The 21,672-nt window shown below is 42.1% G+C and overlaps 2 protein-coding genes across 2 annotated transcripts; one reads left to right on the forward strand and one right to left on the reverse strand.

Moving 5' to 3' along the window:
- Window positions 1–2,719: 2,719 nt before the first annotated feature.
- Window positions 2,720–4,093, forward strand: pou3f2a (POU class 3 homeobox 2a; the record flags this gene model as incomplete). The annotated part of the gene is made up of 1 exon (XM_080048409.1): window positions 2,720–4,093. Exon 1 carries the CDS (start codon window positions 2,939–2,941, stop codon window positions 4,091–4,093), a length of 1,155 nt encoding a protein of 384 aa, XP_079904535.1. The 5' UTR covers window positions 2,720–2,938.
- Window positions 4,094–12,387: 8,294 nt separating this feature from the next.
- On the reverse strand, window positions 12,388–20,835 carry faxca (failed axon connections homolog, metaxin like GST domain containing a; the record flags this gene model as incomplete). The annotated part of the gene is made up of 6 exons (XM_080047381.1): window positions 12,388–12,725; window positions 13,895–14,011; window positions 15,471–15,700; window positions 16,171–16,367; window positions 18,380–18,515; window positions 20,558–20,835. 6 exons carry the CDS (start codon window positions 20,833–20,835, stop codon window positions 12,388–12,390), a joined length of 1,296 nt encoding a protein of 431 aa, XP_079903507.1.
- Window positions 20,836–21,672: the final 837 nt, after the last annotated feature.

Consider the following 21,672-nt stretch of genomic DNA (forward strand, 5'->3'; position numbering starts at 1 on the left):
TATATAAATCCAATCAATTATTATTATTATTATTAAAAGAAGAAAAAAAAGGTGGCTTTTCACAACTGGATTGGAAAAGTGCTGGCCTTGAATACATGTTGTTTGCATTGCACTTACTCTTTAAATCCACACATGAAAGAAGCCACAGATGCCTTCATTGTATAGGTGTACGCAATGTGTGTGTGTGTGTTTGTTTTTGTTCCATCTGTATGGGTTTCAATCAAAACTATCTCATAGAGAGTTCTGCCTGCGCATGGGGACACTTAGGCCCATTAGACTTGCGAAGAAATTGAATCCTTACAGCACTGGGGCCATATAATTACTGTTAATTTAACGCTCAGATTCTCCATCATTAACTCTCACTGTTGAATACAGAACAAGGGACACGGAAACACAGCCGGTCTGTGTGTGGAGCTGCAGCATGTGTTGACAGCGTAGCCAGCCCTTTGACTGAATTAACAGCGACCTCTTCGTCTTGTAAGAACAGGACTTGCATCGTTTATGCGTTATTAAGTCCTGTAATTGGGCAGCCAGTAGTTTGCATATTAGTCTATTAGGGTAATATGTTTTGCCACTCTCAACACACGGCTCACCAGAGCCCCTGGCGACACATTTGGTAATTCTCAGAATTACACCCTAATCATAAGCCAGTGTTCTTTCGATCCCCATAATTCAAAGTGCGTCAGTTTGTGTCTACGTATCAACTGCTTGATTACATTCCAAGTATTTATCAATTAACCTATCACTTCTTATGTTGAATTTCATTGTACCATGGTCTTTTAAGTAGCGTTATGAGGCAAAGTGCATTGGCGTTATCTTGGTAAAAGCTTTGGCATTTGAAATCTACACACATTTTTCGTTGGTGCCCGTGATGTTGCAGCGTACCTCTGTCTGAAGGTGAAACTTGCATATTTTTTTGTCCTTCGATGTTCCTTTAACCTCTTAATAGCACTTATGCTTTACAGCCTGTGTCCCACTTTGAGCCAATAAAATCACATCTCCTAAATACCAGTAGTTGCAAAAGTAGGTCCAGGGACCCCCCAAGGGTCTTAGAGGGTTTCGGGGGGGGGGGGGGGCACAGCCAAATGAGGATTAGTTTAATTTCAGTATCATTGCATTCATGTAAAGAAAGGACCGGCAAAATGATAGTTTGTCACAATCCATTCCATCTCCACTGTTATTTTCCCACCAGCAGCTGATGATCACACTTTTTCTGGTCCCATCTTGCAATGATGCCTTTACTTCTGATTTAAAAAATAAATAAAAATACTGTGTAATACTTCATTTCATGTAAAACTCTCCCATTTCAAGATCAAAAGTATAATCATTAAAATAGCCTAACAATATTGAGAATCAAACACTCATTGTACAACAGTTTATAGTGTAACATTAATTTATATTGCCAGTTTGTTATTATTGTTTAGCAGCAGCATTTTAATGTTGTTGGGTATTTTAATGGAAAACAATGCATCACAACTTATAGGTTCATCATTGTTTTTCTATGTATCTGCTTAATCTGACAATTTATAGATGTTTGATAAATAGTGGAGTAATAATAATAATAATAATAATAATAATAATAATAATAATGATTTCAACTTATAGCGCTTTTCAAAATTGATGGGGGGAGGGGGACTGGAGTAGGCAGAGGAGAAGAGATGGGTCTTGAGGTGAAGGGAAAAGGTGTAAAAGGTAGTAAATTATCAAATGTGGTCTGATAGGAATGCAAAGTAGAATAAAATGGATTATCAATAGTCAATTTGTATTTGGTTTTCAATAGTCCCAACTGCTGCTTGAGGCAGATATTTGTGAAGTGCTCATCATAGAAATAAATAGAAGAATATAGATGTTTTTTATACTTCAATCTATTGAAATTCAATAGTATTTTCCTTTTGCTATAGGCAACTTTTTTTGCTTTTGCTATAGGCTACCCCAATAGATTTTGGAAGCCAAGCCTCGCGTGCCACTGTGGGTGCATCCATCTCAAAGTTTACCCAACAAGCAGGTGGATGGGGGTGCGGTGGGCGCAGAGAAGGCTGAGGGATCCATTATTGCAGCCTCCTCTCTTTGGCCCCGAGCTGCCCTCTCCGCTCGCCCCCCATTATTTGTCCCGGCGGCCGAGCGCGCGGCCCCAATGAGCCCTTTGGAACGGAACGAAAAGAAGGAGCGAATTGCAGCTGTGACGTGGGCGTTGTTCCATTCACTGCGTTCGCCATGGCAACGGGGCAGAGACCCTGGAAGAACGCAGCCCCTTTCTCTCTCTCTCTCTCTCTCTCTCTCTGGACAGCGTCCTGAGGGCAGCTGGAAGTTTCCCCTCTGGATCACTGCTAGCACAAAATAACCCAAACATTTTAATGATCAAATGCATGTTAAATGGAATAAATTAAGGATTGATATTTTTGAGTATTTGGTCACTGAAAGTGGTATTTAAATATGGCCACTACATCGGTCAATGTTCAAATTCCATGTAGCAACTTTTACGCACCGTTTTGACGCACGAAACCATTAGGCCTAATTGTGACCAACTTACGAACTTATGAAAAATTATTTTCTTGTTCCCCTTACAGCCGAGCTGTTAAACTCTTTTCTGTGTTTACACTGGGGCCAAGTGTTTACACTCAGCCCGATTTTCTCCCTCCACTTTGTACTCTGGCGTGCTGCAGGACTGCTAGTATTGTTGGGCAGAGTGATTGGGGCTTCTGTACAATCTCCCGTGACCAATGAGCGGGGTGCTGTCAGGGGTAACCACATCTGTCAACCGTTCTTGGCCAATAAAGAGCGGAGCGAGGCGGACCACAGGTGCGCGCCTCTGCGTCCCCTTGGCACAGCGCCCGGGAGATGCTGGAGAGAGACGCTTAGCTGCCCCGTGGCGCAAAAAAGAGTTACTGTCAAAGGCAGCCTCCTTTTAACTCCAGCTATCACTCTGGCTCCGATAGTTATGGCAACCGCAACGTCCAACCACTACAGTGTCCTCACCACCCCCAGCAGCGCGCCACCGCCGCACTCGGAGTCCGGGAGCATGCAGCAGGCGGCAGCGTACAGGGACGCGCACACCCTGCTCCAGAACGACTATACCACGTTAGCGGGCGCTGGACATCCGCTCAGCCACGCGCACCAGTGGATAACGGCGCTGTCTCACGGTGACGGTGGGGCACCGTGGCCGTCCAGTCCCCTCGGAGATCAGGACGTGAAGCCCGTGCTGCACGACAGTGACCGAGAGGAGCTGCAGAACTCCAGCAGTCTGCAGCAGCAACAGCGACACCCTCACCTCGCGCACCAGCAGGCGCATCACGACGCCAGAGCATGGCGAACCAGCACAGCCACCACGCACATCCCCGGCATGGCGACGTCTGAGGGCCAGAGCCTGGTGTATTCCCAGTCCGGCTTCGGTCTGATGCCAGGGGGAGAGCAAGGGGGGATGCATCACCACCCCCTGCGGGATGACGACCACCACAGCCACAGCCCGCACCTCAGTGAACACGGAGGCGGCCCCGGGGCCCACCAGCAGTCTCTCTCCCACCATCACCAGCACGGCCATCAGGATCAGTCGGACGAGGACACACCGACCTCCGACGAGTTGGAGCAGTTCGCCAAGCAGTTCAAGCAGCGACGGATCAAGTTGGGCTTCACCCAGGCTGACGTGGGACTGGCTCTCGGGACGCTGTACGGAAACGTCTTTTCTCAGACCACCATTTGCAGGTTCGAGGCGCTCCAGCTCAGCTTCAAAAACATGTGCAAACTCAAGCCCTTGTTGAACAAGTGGCTGGAGGAGGCGGACTCCACGTCGGGGAGCCCCACGAGCCTGGATAAAATCGCGGCTCAGGGGAGGAAAAGGAAAAAGAGGACCTCCATCGAGGTGGGCGTGAAAGGGGCTCTGGAGACCCATTTCCTCAAATGTCCGAAGCCAGGAGCGGCGGAGATCACCTCCCTAGCGGACAGCCTGCAGCTGGAGAAGGAGGTGGTGCGGGTTTGGTTTTGTAACAGGCGGCAGAAGGAGAAGAGGATGACACCAATAGGGGGACAGGGGCCAGGAGGAGAGGACATGTACGGGGACAGCCCTCCTCACCACGGAGGACAGACTCCTGTGCAGTGACCCCCCCAGTCCGCTATGCTGAGCAGAACACAAACCCTTTAAGGAGGAATAATGCCTCCTTATTTGTTTGATTCGCTGGACCACTCGGAACTGGACTTCAGCCAGTTTAAATGTTGGACACATACAGTGGGGATGAACAGTGGCACGAGAAACAGGCGCTAAAAATACGCATAGTAGGTGAGCGGTTTAATGCCGCGGAGGTGCCAAGCATATTGGGATACGGCTGGTGTGTGCTAACCAAAAAAAAAAGAACAAAAAAGAGAACAAAAACAGTGACGTTGATAACGAAATGCGTTTTGTATATCTTCTACCAAGGCGCCGATATGTCATTATGTAATGTGTCATTAGAGAAAGGCAGCGTGCGATGTGGACACGAGGTGTCCGCAGGGGGGGATATAAAAACAAGCTTGCGGCTCGATGATAAGTCGCAGTCGGTGTGGGTAAATAAACGCCATCTTTCCATCATAACAAAAGCAACAGGGGTTCCTCGCAGCTTGAGGGCTGAAAAAGCAGACACCTGATGTACATTGTAAAGCCAATACCAGCCAACTGCTTTTATTATTATCATTATTATTGTTATTAGGCTATTTATTTATTTGTATCTCTATTAGACAATTCTTGTGATTCTTTTGAATTGAACGTGATGTTTTGTTATTGGGGTTTCATCTGCAGCCACAATTTATTTAAATTAAAAAATCCCAAAATGATCTAAATCGAAAATAAGAATTTAGTTAAAAACCAATAATAATAATAATAATAATAATAATAATAATAATAATAATAATAATAATAATAATAATAATAATAATAATAATACCATAGAGTATTGGCTCAATTGAATGCTTTTCTTTCTGTGCAGACATCTCTGTGCGCCTGTTTACAGTGTGTTTTTGCTGTTTGTTATTTCTGTACTTTTTCCAAAATGCTGTGATGAAAACAGACCGAGACTGTCCGGCTGGAACACTCAAAGCAATCCAGCCCCATTTTGCCTTCCTTTCCTATGAAGAAGAATAAGAAGATCAAACAAATAAAACTGAATATAGGCCTATATATTGGTACCAGCTCTGGCCGCATTGGCTCAACTTCTAGTACTGTGTGACTCATTCACCGAGAAGACTATATTTGTGGGATGTATCTCGACTTTTTTTCCTGTTTTTTTCTATGGCTTTGTTCGTTCGTTCGTATGTTTGTTTGTTTATCCGTTCAGTTTTCTCCATCGGTCTGTGCCAAAGCACAAACACAGACACGTGTTCCTGTGCCACTTAAATAACTGTGATGAATAACCTGATCTACTGCTGGTGGAGAGGTTACAGAGGGAAAATCCACGACTTTCACGAAAAAAATAAATCTGAAGAAATTATGGAAATCCAGAAACTCAAATTCACAACTGAAGTGGAGAGGAAAACGTTATTTGCCCACTATTGATTTAAGGACATTTCAGTGAGGGGAATGCTATACAGTGGCACGAGGCCTAGCTCTCAGAGCATGGCTGTAAAATAAACGTTTCCCTTATTTAAATTCATCTACAATCATTTAAAAAATAAAAATCCCTACATGAGTTTACCACCAGGATATTTCCTCTGGTTGAAGGTGTATGCTATTACATAACCATTGGCCTTTCATTTAAATAAGGCCCAGTATTTCTGTAATCCAAAAAAGCCATGTCGTAATTCTGACTTAATCACATGCCATCCTTCAGATGAATTTGAGTTTCTGGGTTAGAGAATGAGAAAATCAACAAAAACCAAAACAAAATAGCATCGACCTGAAATCTGTGAAGAGGAAAAAGAAATCAACGATTGCACAATTTCTATATGCTTTTTTGTCATTAAATCGTATTTGTTTTCTACAACACTGCAGTCTGCATGTTTTATTGATCTATAGGAGAAGCCGCAACTCTGGCAAGTTCCCTTGCTTTTTTGTTGTTTTTTTCTTTCTTTTCTTGGACGCGGCCTTGCATCATAATGGCGGATTGGATCAATCCGTCTCGCTTTGCTTCAAATTGTCCTTCAGTTTCTCTAAAAGTGTTTTTACAGTCGCTGATCTGCGCTGGTAATAGTTGTGTGGAAGAAGATTAACAGACGGTCAATGGCCTGAAATTGAAAACACGCAATAAAATGAATGCATATTTTCATCAGGATAAAATGTAGAAACTAATTGAAAATTATGACAAGACGTAGGCCTAAATAAGATAGAAAAACAAATAAAGCATCTCTGAAGACCTGTCTGTAAACGGTGGCTAAATAATAACAAGATAGCCTACTGTAGGCCAAACAGAAAGTGATGCATCATACTGTATGTATGATAAGGCCTGCTGCCTTAATTGTAGCTACAGAATGGGCTATACAGCCTCATCATAAGCATCTGTATTTCTTCATGCCCGGGGAAATTGTTTGATTTATAGTAGGATGATCTTATGTGTGACACATTGTAGACTACATTCAAATATTGTGGAAAATTCTTAATAATCACCAGTTTGTTCAGCAACGAAGAAGTGTAGGCAACATGTAAACCAAATAGTTTAACATGGAAGCTCTTATTTTCAGACACTTTTGAGGATGTTGTTGTAGTAGGCTTTTTGGTCGAATTTCACCTGCTAGACATGGGTTTAATTATTATTTAGCATAATTCAGCTTTTCCTAGCCTATATGTTTTCATTTCTCCTCGCTCCTTAACTGGGGACCAAATCAGAAGCAGTGTGCTGCTGCCACCTAGTGGGCTTTAGTAGGATAAAGGCAGGCTCAGGGTGAATGGGGGCACTGCTTCATGTCAATAGACTTTCAGTGCAATGATTTTTATTTTGTTTCATGTGACAATATTCTTTACTGAATTATTACTCATAACCAGGGTTTCATCTTTGGGGAATACTTCAGTTGCAAACAAACACACACTTTTGTGGCTGATTCCAGTAGTTTCTAATATGAAACACTTAATTTCACATGCCTGTGATTACCTGCTCCTTGTCAATCAAATAAGCAGAAAACCTAAATTAATTGCTATTAATATATTTTTCATTATCTCTTCTATATTTGCAATATCCAGGCTTTTATTTTGAAATCTAACCTGTAGGTACAATTTAGAGACAGAGAGAGAGAGAGAGAGAGATTTGAGAGAAAAAAAGGGAGAAAACAGCATGCATATTCCTGGGTTGTTGTTATATGTGCATATGCGTGTGCATGTATGTGTATGTGAGAGAGAGAGAGAGAGAGAGAGAGTGTGTGTGTGTGTGTGTGTGTGTGTGTGTTTGTGTCTGAACCCAGCTCTCTAGAGGACCCTGTTGCCTGGATTCTGTCCTATCAGCGGGCGACCATCTGCCCTCCTCCCGGCCCTCACGCTCGTACATCCTCTGCATTATTCATATTTTTACACACACACACACACACACCATCCCACCTCACACATCTTGCACACAGCCACATGTTAGACAGCCCCACGCACGCAGACGCGCACACACACACACACACACACACACACACACACACACACACACACACACACACACACACACACACACACACAGCTGCTGCCTGTGACTGTTCTCCATCTCTGGTGGTGTCATTGTCTCCTCAAACATCATTCATTTGTCTCCTGACTGTTAGTCTCATTCTCTTTTCATGACCCGTTTCTCGCCAAAAACACCACACACTACAGTCTCCAAAGCGGTACTCCTAAGTCTTTCTCTCTCTCTCTGCCCTCATTTTTTTCCATCCGTTTCTCTAGAGCTCAGAGCACATACAAGCACAAAGAAAAGGGCAGAGAGCTAATTCCTCCTCAGTGTTGGGTGGGCTTAGTATTGTCATATGGTAGACAGCCCAGAGGGAAAGGGATTACGAGCTAGATCGATAGATGCCAGAGTAAAAAGTGCTCGCATAAAGCACCATAAAATATGACGTTTTCCCTTAACAACACACAAAAAACGGACACAAAACCATGCAGAGGAAAATACCACGGCTATATTTAATGAAATGTTAGGAGTAATCCATTGTCATACAGCTTTTTATCTCTATAGGTATGATACATTCATAGGAATATTTTTTTTTGTAATATTACACAGCAGTCTTCTTTATGGATCATGTTTAAATTTCACCCTGGCTGTCTTATTTACAGTTTGACGATAAGATTACACAAGTGTTTCAGCACAAACAACACCACGAAACAATGCGATATGGCTTCTATTGTCTACAGGAAGACGAAAGACAGGGGCTGGTTTTCAAAACGGCCTACTAACGTCCTCCCTCCTACATACTCAACATGTATATACTACATAGGCCTACTGTCTGCTTAAAAATCGATTGTGTATGCGAAGTTCACACCGTTTACACTGAACAGAAGCAATAAAGAAGTAAAAAAAATAAACTTCTGTATCGTTTGCAAAGACGCAATGCATTGTGGGGTGGTTGAGTAGGAAAATCGATCCATACCCAAAATCTTCCTCGGAAGTAATTACTCATCAGCGGGCATTTCTCGCCTGCACAAACTGGCATACACAACCACAACATACTCAAATTGAAGTCAAAATTAGTATGAGTAGGACATTAGTAGGGCTTTTCGAACACAGCCAGGGCCAAAAGCCCATGACCCCGTGACCTTTAACAGCTGAAAAACACTAGAGACAGATGAAGTCGACCACAGACACTGATGTGAAAGGACTTTTACAAATATTGGAGACACTGATCATAAGCCAATCAGCAGGATGACTGACCTCGCCGTGTTGATCTCAGTATTTAATGGCTTTTCAACTGAAGCGCTGCAGGGTAAAACTTTCCGTCAAGTTTTTTTTCTTTTCTTTCCACGACGAGTAAAATATGCAGCAGGCAAATACCAGTGACATTTAAAAACAATGAATTTGATGCAAGGATTACAACGTTCTAGATTTAAACATTCACCAAAATGACACCTGGAAACATGGACATACACACACACATGCAAAACACGGCAATGACTGACCGACAATATTCATCCCGTTCATTGTGACGTGTCAGAGGAAGTCAGCTGAATCTACGGTATTGCACTTATACATGTCATAATAGATCGATAACATTTGATTGGAGAACTCTCTGGCACGGAAGAAAATACACTTGAAATATAAGAAAAAAAGTGCAAAATTCAAGCACATCCACAGTCAAAACCAATACATATAAACAAAATAGAATAAATAAATTAGAAAAAATATGACATAAAAACACAAGTCATACTATATGCTGGCACTGAAAGAAAGTAAACAGCTTAAGGAAGTCAGTTTCCATAAGGCTCAATCTGTCGAATGATGAGAGAGAAGGCAAGAGCATGCAGGCAAAGGTTTTAAAGACACAGAATTGAATTTGTCAGGATTTTTTTTCTGTAAATATTGTATATAAATTAATCTTTAGCACGCACACATATAAAGGCTTTACTATTTCCTTAATAAAGGCTGAGCTGAGGCTTTGATTTTAAAGCCCAAATTGTTGATGATTTGCTCGTTATTTTGTTGAAGCAGCCACACAAACTAAAGTGGTGACGTTCGCCGTCATAAAATCAACTTTGTATTCTTTACCAAGGCCAACAGTGTCTACCTTAAACAAATGACAACAGTGCACAACATCACATGGCGGCTACATATAAACGCTACATATTTTAAATCTCATTATAAATGTAGTTTTATGTGCATTTTGGTGGGTAGAGGGAGCCTGACTGATGCTGGATTTTTGGCGATATTCCACAGTTTAAAAAACAGTTGGACTAAATGGCCTATATGTTAACAATTTCTTTTTGGAATTGGATCCTTTAATTTTGTTAAAGGATCCAATTTACGATATAACTGTGAGAAAGATGCACTGACATTTTGCAGATGAAATAAACCTGTCAGTGCTCTCTGGTGGACAGACAGTGCAAACACGATACTGTTTCTAAATGATCTCATACATATCTATCTTTTAAAATATTGAAATCTCTCAGCCAACATATTTTGCCAATACAAATACTATACATCTGTATTAAGCCTGGTCAAACTAGCTTTTAAGGTGCACAATGTTGTGACAATTTCAATTAGTTCCAATGGATTAGTGGATTCCCTTTAACCCTCAATTTTGTGCTTCTGACCAGTACGCCTTCTTTAAAGGTGATTGAGAGCCAAAGGGTCACCATGGTGGAAGCTATTGTAGCTTATTAGCTCAATTTAGTTTAACGGCCTCTGTCATAGTACTAATGATTCCACAAAAGTGAAAAGATTGCGGACAGTTTAGGGATAGAAGCTGTTGGTACAATAGGTCTACCGCTTTTGAATCAACAACATGAACTTGTTCTGCTGACTCAGAGCTAGTGAATGAAGTAACACATTTGCTAAGAGTAAACAGAACAGGCAGCTTTTGTTTACTGACTAACAGTGGTTAGCTCGCCAGCTACAGCAGTTCACCAACCAGCCCTACCGCTACATCACCAAGCTTTGTAGAGTATTTTAATTTACCTGTACCACTCTGGTTGTATCAAGGCCTTTAAGTTAATATTGGCCAGTATATTGCAAATATGATATACCTGTCAAGTGTCTGATAAGTTGGACCATGAATAAGAAGCAGCAGCATCAATGTATCCACCACACTTTCACACTTAGCCTAGAGTGCAGAGTGAAGAGTGTGTGAGTGTGTGTGTGTGTGTGTGTGTGTGTGTGTCTGTGCATTTGTGTGTGCGGACTGCGGAGAAAAGAGACGTCATCAGTGTCTCTTCATTCATACACATACGGGTGACTCATTCATGAGAGGCATTCATACTGTCCACCCTTTGCTTGCATCCTTGGTAGTAGCCTTAACCAAGGATATGTTGGTACGTGCATTTGCTGAGAGACAAACACATGTAGAAACCTGCACTTAGCCATCCCACAGTCCATCTTAAAAACATTAAAAACAAACAGAGTGAAGCCTTGGCTTTTCTGTCATTGCTTTGCATTTCGCTTTCTGAACAATCCATCATTTTGAATGCTTTTGGATGGGTCCCTTTTATACGAGATCAAGCGGCTACATCTTTTGTGTGGTGGATTTGGCCATAGACACTGACAAAAAAAAACATCAAACTCAACAAAATAAGCCAGCTAGGAAACACCACCTGATAACACTATCTACATGAAGTGTAAAGGGAGATTTTCATTGGCACGAACCAGCCATGCACTTTCATTTAGGCGATACGTCTATTTAATCTATTTCTACATGATTGTTTGACTCGCTCTCAATGCTTGAATGCATGTAAAATGTCTCATGACATTGAAAGCTACAGTCCTCAATGACCATCAAATGTTGTATGTTGTCATAGTGTGCTTGTAATGTGTGGGGTAAAAAAATATTTTTTGGCAAAATAATTGTCTTAAGACAAAAGATAGTTTCAAAGTGCTTACGGATGATGCAGTTTACACACCATTAACTTTCATGACATTCTACTGTGTTACTTAAATACTGGCAGCAGGCATTGCTATAATGTCCCAATTGTGTAGAGTACAGGAGTTCATGTGGTCCCTGTACTGATCCTGGACCAGTACAGTGGGTATTTATGGAGACTATTACGAGACGGTTTGGTCATTGTGTACAACACAAAAGGGATCTCACAGGAGAAACACCTACAGTATTTACACCGTATGACAAAGGGGATGATTATATATTCGTAGGCTATCTAAACTATTTCGACTCATTTATATATATATATATTCAAATATTCTATCTATTAAATCTAAGAATGAATTCGGGTCCATTTATATATTTACACTGACTTGTATTCATTCACATAAATCCTGTATGGTCTCCTGCACGTCGCTGTCTTGTCAACAAGGCGTTACGGGTTCCGTTATTTCAAACACACACACAAGGCCGGGTGGTGCGAAGTGCTACCAGGGACAACTGGAAGGGGATATGCCCACACACACACATTAGCCAGGGTTACGACGGGGAGAAGTTGTGACTGCAGATGATGTTGACCACGTGGAGGAGTTTCTCAGCAGCAGCTTCATTTACTCCCGGTTTCCTCTACTTCTGGATGCTTGTTTTTGGATCATGTGCTGCCTCTCTTTTACTTTTCTCCTCCTCCTCCACACTCCTCACTTTTTTTTAAACCTGCGTTTCATTGCCTTTCCCTCTTCCAAAGTCATTCCTCCACTACAGTGTGCAAGCAGAACCTCTAGTTCCTCAACTTCTCCGCTGACACAGAAATAGGCCTATACTTCCCGATCCTTTTCAGTTCACAGAGTCAGGAGGGGCATGCTGCTCTCCCCCCCCCCCCCTTTACGGGTGTGCATATATATGCAGAGTGTACTATGTGTGTGTGTGTGTGTATTTTTGTCAACACTTTGACAGCTGGTCCATTTCGGAGCACTCTGTGTCCATGTCGGAGTCGTACAGTGAGTGGCCTGTGGGGTCGCTGACGGGTGAGGGCAGGTCCTGTGGCATGTGTGTGTGCATGTGTGTGTGCGTGGGAGTGTGAGTGTGTGTGTGAGTGCGTGTGTGAGTGTGTGTGTGAGTGTCGTCCTGGAAGGTGTCCGTGCGGGAGTACAGGCCCAGATCGGGGAGGTCGCTGCCCTCCGAGGTGTCGTAGCACAAGTCCTCCAGGTCCACAAACCACTCGGGCCAGAATCGCCGGCGGATGCGCTCGCAGTACATGGCCAAGTTGATGAGCTCGCCTGGAAGGAGAGAGAGAAAAGCTCAGTGGGTGAGGTGCTCTGAAAAAGTCATGCAATCCCACTGATGAATTACACACCATTAAAAGAGAAGTAAGTATATTTTTTTTGGTTCCTGAGTCACCTGGTATTGGTATATTGCCACATAATATGTTTGATTACCCCGCTCGTTTTTATGCAATCAGGAGACAGAGCACTATAAAGAGATGGGTCTCTGTGCCCGTGAACGATGACTCGCTGCTCTCAATCGCGGCACTATCTGACATAGACGGATGCACGTTCCTGTGGTGGTTACGTATGGACGAGGGAGGGGACTGCTAACTGCTGTCACTGAAAGGAATTTAGCTAAAAGGACCATATCACTTACTTCTCCATTAATTTTAGATTTGTCAATTAATGTGTTCTGTCATTCTGCTGAAAAATTACAATCAACATTTTTTTTTGATATTGCCTTTGTGTAATGTAATAGTCAATTGACTATTTCTAAGATTTTAATACGTTCTTAAGTTATCGGACAGAACCGCCGATTTTAAGACATCACTTCAGAGTCAAATCTGTTTTCCCCCCCTTAATTCTGAACAGGGAAAGTTCTTGTTGAGAGTGACATGGTGTTTTTCTAGTGAATCAGGAAGTCGTACCTGGTTAGTTCACATCATTGTATGCTTGTTTGAGATATTAAAAAAACATGATAAAAGTCAATAAGTTGGAGTCATACACCAGTGGGGTCGGGTGACCATTTAAAAAAACACAAAAATGTAATGTCCTGACATATTGTATATACAATATGTCAGGACATTAAGATAAAAAATGGTATTATAATTTCACTTGATATATGGAGTTTGGCCTTATTCAGGAAAAAAATTGTCCGTACAAAAGAAAAAGATAAAACATGTATAATTCCACACTATTATCTAGCCACAGATTGTGCTGTCAGAATTTGTTAAATCATTCTGAGCGAGTGCTGTAGATTCACCAGAATAACAAGGACATTGCTTCTGGGCAGACAAGCTGCCGCTGACTTTTCCTCTTCTCAAAATTTAATTTTTATCTTCCTTTGTTGCATTGATGTTAGTGGTTGATCTCAGCTAAAAAAACACAAGCTGTCCTCCTGACTAGATTCTACCGGTGTTTCTTTATGATGCTGGTAAATGGCTGACATTTTTTTTTCTCACCTTTAATTAGCTGTTCCGGCCGTGTTCCTGGTAGCGTCCACATAGCAGGGGCCAGATGACTGAACACCGTCGCATCTACTGCTGAAAGCTTGGAGCCCATAAGATACTTCTTATCACCTTGAACAGCACACAGAGAAGAAAAAACACGATATTGTCCGATATTAACACAAAAACACACTCTCTGTGTAGATGAACTTGACTTCTTTTTTTAAGATAATTTTTTTGGCACTTTCAAGCTTTATTTGATAGTACAGAGTTGAAATGGGGAGACAGAGAGAGAGGGGGGATGACCTGCAGTAAAAAGTCCACGGGTTGGATTTGAACCTGCGACCACTGCAATGAAGGCCAGAGCCAATATGGTACGCGCTCTATCCACTACGCCACCGGAGCGCCGCAGAACTTGACTTCTTAAAGGAATAGTCCGACCTTTCAGGAAGATACACTTTCTTTCTGGGATTTAGATAGGAGGGTTAGTATCGTTCTCATGTCATGTCAGGCAGGATAGCTAAGCATAAATACTGGAAACAGGGGAAACAGCTAGCCTGGCATTGTTTGGCTGCCATTAGCTTCAACTTTTCTTTTACAGAAAATAGTTACTTTATTAAAAAATAAGGAGGTTTCCAGATACTAACTCAACATACAAAGGCGATCACTTTAATTTCTGAAATAATAAAATACACACATGACAGAAACCGCAAGGAAGAAAATTCCCTTTGGCCACAGGAGGGCATCAGAGATCAACTGATGCCTTTATGGTTGTGAAACTGCCCTTAACAAAAACTACTGACGCCAGCCAACAACACTTTTTTAATGCTGTTGGATCTGTCCCTTTTGCGTCTCCCACCATAAATGGCCAGAGGTTATGTATTGATTCCAGACAGCAATGCTACGTTTTGTTTTTGTTTTACCACAGGAGGTCAGTATTGTGCCTTAATTCCATTCCATTATTAGGGAGCCACTGCTGGCCCTAAACAAATACAAACATGATGTGTCTGGTAATAATTCTCAAGGGCACACATTGAAAAGCCAAGGCACTCGTTTAATTTTCTCAATAAACCGATTGATCTGTTTCCTGGGTCAACTGTGCCAAAACAGAGGGTACAAAAATTGGGACAAAGTCTCATAGTGAAAAAGTGCCCAGAGCAAAACAGAGATACAGAGCACCCTCATAAAAGCCAAAGAAGGATTGTGCTGCACTGAATACATTCACATGGCCAAATTTAAGATGACTATGGTGTCCGGGTTACATCATATAAACATCCTTTTTAACTCTCACAGTTGATCGAAATAATTGTCAATTGATTAAAAAATGATTTCCAGATTGATTTATTAATACATTTACATGTATGTGTATATGTATGTATCTATTTTGTGATTGAATTCTTTTTTTTCACGATTTAATTGTTTTAACTTTCTCTAGTTGTTCCAATTTAAAAAAAGTAGAAATTATTATTTGCATTTTACTTATCTGTAAAACCTATTTTGTCTGAAAACTAATTAACACAATTAAAAATAAATAAATAATACAAATAAAAAATATAATTATATTAATTTCCATAATTTCCATATTTGTTACCTAGTAGAGTGGCCAGTGTGCGCATGTCCTTCTCCATCAGGTTGTAGACTTCCTCCTTAGAGAAGCGTCCGATCCCGTGGCCGTACATCTCCCTCTTGAGGATCCCGCCGGTCAGGTGACTCAGGATCCAGGTGAGCACGTCGCCCAGCGGTCCGCTCACCAATCCTTTCACTGACAGCATCTTCTGGGTCTCCTCCAGGTTGTCCAGCCACTGACAGTAAGCTATGGTCCTGCAACAAACACACACATCATTAATACAAGCACAAGACCTGCTCGTACAGCTAAAGGTCCCCTATAATGCATAATGCATTTTTTATCCTTTTTTTCGACATAAATATGGGTCCCCGCCGGGTGTGTCTTTTAAATTCTCAATACCACAACTCCCTCCATGAATAATTTTTTTCCATAGGGCCCTGAAATCAGTCTGTCGCTGGCCCATGCTGGGTGCCCATCAGACACCAGTGGAGGCTCACCGCCCCTCAAAAGATACTAGCCACCATGCCTAACAACTTTTCTGTGGGAAACCCTGTATGAGTGCCGTGATGGTGTTAACATGATTAGGGTTTACATTCAAAAATGAAATCCTTCTATTTCTGTCCAATACTTTCTTCTACTCCGGCCCAGCTCCTTAGTAAGCCTAAGTAAGCAGCAGCGTTTTAAAGCAACACACAATGCATTCTGCGCTCCACTGGGCTCTCACCAGTAGAAATGTTCCTCCACCATTTTGGTGATGGCTCTAGACATGGCCTTCTCCTGCGGCGTCAGGCTCTTATTGAGGCTCACGCCCAGCCTCTCCTCCAGGAAGTCCATGGTGAACTCAGAGCCGCACACCTGCTCCTGGTTGTACTCGATCCACGGCATCTTTCCCTGCGGTGAGAGCTTCCCATCAAAGTAGTTCTGCAAGAGAGAGAAAGAAAGAGAAGAAACAATGATAGAAGATGTTTTATAAATTACAGAAGAGACAGAATGGTTGGTAGGGTAAGCCACTGCAGGTGATAAGGGTTAACATGTGTACTTGACATCACCATGAAACTTTGCCTAAAACCAATTATTTTTTGTGTGACAATTTCTTCATAAATGTTTTTATGGATATGCAAATTTGGCAATATCTAACTACACTCAACAAAAATATAAACGCAACACTTTTGTTTTTGCTCCCATTTTTCATGAGATGGACTTAAAGATCTAAAATTCATTCCAGATACACAATTGTACCATTTCTCTCAAACATTGTTCACAAATCTGTCTAAATGTGTGATAGTGAGCACTTCTGCTTTGCTGAGATAATCCATCCCACCTCACAGGTGTGCCACATCAAGATGCTGATCTGACATCATGATTAGTGCACAGGTGTGCCTTAGACTGTACACAATAAAAGGCCACTCTGAAATGTGCATTTTTTTGCTTTATTGGGGGTCTGGGGACTCAGAACCAGTCAGTATCTGGTGTGACCACCATTTGCCTCATGCAGTGCAACACATCTTCTTCACATAGAGTTTATCAGATTGTCAATTGTGGCCTGTGGAATGTTTGTCCACTCCTCTTCAATGGCTATGCGAAGTTGCTGGAGACGGCTTATGGTGGAGAAATGAACATTCAATGCACGAGCAACAGATCTGGTTGACATTCCTGCTGTCAGCATGCCAATTGCACGCTCCCTCAATGCTTGTGGCATCTGTGGCATTTTGCTGTGAGACAAAACTGCACATTTCAGGGTGGCCTTTTATTGTGGACAGTCTAAGGCACACCTGTGCACTAATCATGATGTCAGATCAGCATCTTGATGTGGCACACCTGTGAGGTGGGATGGATTATCTCAGCGAAGCAGAAGTGCTCACTATCACACATTTAGACAGATTTGTGAACAATGTTTGAGAGAAATGGTACAATTGTGTATCTGGAATGAATTTTAGATCTTTAAGTCCATCTCATGAAAAATGGGAGCAAAAACAAAAGTGTTGCGTTTATATTTTTGTTGAGTGTAATTATGTGTACATTTGCATCTCTTCATAAAAAAAATCTAGTTGTTGGATGAAGCCACAAAAAGTCTTTACTTCATTTTTTTTACATAATATTTATAAATACAAAAAATACTATGTGCAGTAATTTTCTGCATGTTTTTAAGAACAATTAACAAGACAATTAACAACATATGAACAAATCTTTGAGTAATAACCTTCAGAATAGGAATACGAATGATAATGGAAAGTTACATTGATAAGTGCCTTGGCTGTTGAGATCTTTGGTTCAGACTATAAAGGCTGTTAAAGATGGTTGTATAGGAGAAATATTCAGACACAAACAGCTAAGTTATAGTGAAATGTTCTCAAAATTCTGACTCTTTTTTTTTAACTTTTTTTATATACATGAAAAAAAAAAAAAAAAAAAATCAGAATTCTGACTTTTTTCTCAGAATTCTGAGATTAAAATCAGAATTCTGAGATTAATGTCAGAATTCTGAGATTAATAAAGTAATAATAAATTAATAAAGTCAGAACTTTTTTTTTTTCATGTGTGGCCCTAATCCTCTTCCGTAGAAATGAATACCTAAATGTACATTTTGGATTTTTATTTATAGTAGTATGAAAGAAGCAAATTAGCCATAAAAGTCTAAATCGACCAGTGCTTGAAAAAACAACGTTTTTTTCTTGTGTCCCACTTAGTTAAAATAAATTTAATAAATTGGAATAGGATCAAGACAAAATATTTGAATTAATTAATTGAACGATCCTTTGCAGGAAATGATGCAGCTTTTGCAGCACAGACTCAGAGTTCGGCAATAATTATTCACAGCTAAAGTACTTACACCAAAAGTTACAAAAATAAGGAAGTTGGGCACAAATACATGTTAAAAATATAAGCATCCTCACTCTTTAATCTCTATTACTAACAGAACCAGAGAGCTGTACCTGGTAGGGCAGGTCCACCATACGGAGGTAGGTCTCCATCTTAAGGCAGGAGGGGGACAGGGACGGGACACCGGTTGTGGGCCTGGAGAACTGGTGGAGTATGATTGCATCTTTAGAGTGCAGCTCTTCCTCCTTTCTGTATTGGGGGAAAAAGTGACAGAGCTGCTGATCACCCAGAAAGACAGGCCTAATAAAATACATGTACTGTCTGGTTTTGGTTTTTGGTCTGTCTGTGTTTTATAATGGTGTCTTGTAAGCCCTTGTGGGCTGGGCATGCTAATGCATGACACAATAATAACATATTCAAATCAAAAATCAAATCATATATGTGTATGTTTGATTTAAAAAAATCAGTCCCATTAATAAGGGGACTTGGCTCCTGTTTGGAGACATAAAGCATTTTAGGGTTAGGTTTCATGTTAACTGGTTAGTTGTAATGGCTGTGGCTGCAAGATACTATCATTTTCATTATATAATAATAATGTTCCAATTTTCCCGATCAATCATTGTGAAAATGTGAAACAAAGTCCATCACAGCTTTTATCTAACTAAAATCAGGAAAAAATGTAGTTGACTACTCCACACAACCAGGGAATATTCACATTTGGACCCGTCCTTATAGCTAACCAATGGTGTGTGTGTGTGTGTGTGTGTGTGTGTGTGTGTGTGTGTGTGTGTGTGTGTGTGTGTGTGTGTGTGTGTGTGCACGTGCACGTGCACGTGCAATGATCTGCATCCCAGGCCCTGAGTGAATGTCAGCCCAGGGCCATTTCTGCAAGCCCAGAGAAAAAGTGCAACGTCAAAACAATGAAGCACAATCTTTTTGAACGATTATGGTGCATTCACATGGTTTCAGTTGGAGGCTACTTCACGGACAAGGGGCAGGCCTGCAAAACGCACAACAAACGCACAATGCAGCGTTAGCTCGAGAGAGCTGTCCACCGCTTGAGGTGCTGAAAGCTTAAACAAGCGACGGCCTGTAAACGGAGGAGCTGTCTTTTTATGTGTGGTGCTGAAATTCTTTAAAATGCTTTTGGTGCATAACCTACGGTTGAATTCGCTGCGGTAGGCTACGATTACGCCAAACATACAGAGAGGCAGGGACAAAAACAACAGCACAAGGGGAACAAAAAAACATGAGCGGAGTCCGAATGAACTCCATCCAAATTAACATTTCAGGTCAAAATAAACATTAATGCAGAACCTCGCTGGTAGTTGAGCTTAAAGCACTTCATATCGCCCAAACATGCTTTAACTATTCCTGAGGAGGCTAAACACGGCATGTGGCCCTATCTTCATTTTGATAGCATATATGCTATATGTGATAGTCCTCGAATGCAGGTAACCCGAGATTCTTTAAAAGGACAACACACTCAATCAACCATGCACTGAACAAAAACAACATTATCTATATAATATATCTATAGACAGATTTTCCTTTACAGCTCATAATAACCTACTATCGTTGGGCCTTTGCCATCATGTTTAGCCTATATTAAAAGGTATTTGTTTATATTAGACACTGCAGTGCTTTAGACTGAAACCTAATTCCGGAACGTGTGTGGAACATGGAGGGAGGGGGGGGGGGGGGGGGGGGGAGGTCACAGTGAATCAAAAACACAAGATGAACCTTTACATCATGTCGCCTCGTCCTTGAAACACACACACACATCGTGAAAGTGACCCTCTGTCAAAGCCTTTAACGTCAATATTCACATGACAAAATAGGAGCCGTTGGATACAGGCCTGCAGACTGGCTAACAACAGTGTAGATTTTATCCGACTGTGTGCTGTGCTTGTGGTTCTTTTTTGATGGAGCAAGACAATAATAAGCCACAATGACCCCTGTCTGTAGGTCGCCTGTGCCATCTAATCCAAAACAAATTAAAATGGAAATGTAGTCATTTGTTTGTGTTTGTGAGGAGAAGGTTGGGGGCTTCGGTTGATGGAAGGGGGGGGGGGGGGTCCGTTACATCACAACCCACCCACTCACGACTCTGTCTCACTCCCATCCCCGCCCAACCTGACACGATTAAGTAATATCAACCCACAGTGAAATTACAGGAGAGAAAATATATTTATCAGAACCAGATCGGCAGTATGGTTTTGGGGATCGATTATTCTCAGGTCTCTTTGCAGTAACTCGTCCTGTGTTGTTGTTGTTTGTTTGTTTTGTACCTGATGGCCAGCAATTCGTGCAGCAGATAAGCAGCGGCAGCCAGCAGAGCCCCTCCGGTCAAATACAGCGTTTTCCGCCACCACGAGTCCGAGCCCAGCGCCGACATTATTATCCCACCGTAGTCCTGCAGCGGGTGGGCGACGAGGTACCCATAAAACGAGAGCTGCTCATCGGAGCCCAGCTGCAGCAGGCCGCCGCCGCCGGAGGAGAAGCTCTGGTTCTTGCCCAGCTCAACCACACACGACCGCGTCCAGGCAAAGCCGACGCGCCAGTACATGCTCTCCGTCTCCGGCCACTTTCCGCCTCACTTTCGCTGCTCGGGGCTTCATCAGCGGGGGCTTCATAGGTGCAGGGAGCTCCAAGTGAGGGGCGACTGGGCGAGGAGGAGCGGCCGAATGGACACAATAAGGGTCCCGCCCGGAGCTTGTCCACACAGCAGGTTAGACATCCTCTGCAGCCCGCTTGGAGCTGGCTGTAGCGTCCCTCCTCCTCCTAACCCAATCAAGCCAGACTAATAATAAACAATAGCGCTACCGGTTGTCCTTCAAAATAAAGGTTAATTTAGCATGAAGCATTAACCCAACATAGCGTAAACGTAATTATTATAGAAATATACGTTTAACCCAGCAGCAGACATTTTGATGTTGGAACAGAAGGAAAATTCCTGCTAATACAATAACGATTGCTTTTTTCCCCAAATATAACAATGAGCCTGCCTGCATTAGGATACACAGCTGTATGCTTTTATTTTTCCCACACAGGTCTATGGAAGCCTTCTCTACAATATCAAATCTCCATAGTGAATAAGGTCCACCAGTCTATCTACGGTTCTTACTGTTCCTTGCTCCTTTAAAATGAAAAAAGTGGCCTTTATTTTGAAGGAAAGCGTTGACGCTTTTCTCTAAATGGCTTCACACCTTCACATAGCTAACGTGACGTCACGGGCTCCGATTCCTTGTATCTGCCACTAGGGGCCGCACCGCAGCCATAGTATTGGAAGTGACATTGAAGTTAGGTAAACGGACTGAGGACTTTTGTAACATGCTGCAAGATTTCCCAGTTAGCAACCGCTTTGTTATGCACACACACACACACCATACATTTTACTGTACCA

Source organism: Ammodytes marinus, assembly GCF_949987685.1.
Source record: "Ammodytes marinus genome assembly, chromosome: 19".
NCBI lineage: Eukaryota > Metazoa > Chordata > Actinopteri > Uranoscopiformes > Ammodytidae > Ammodytes > Ammodytes marinus.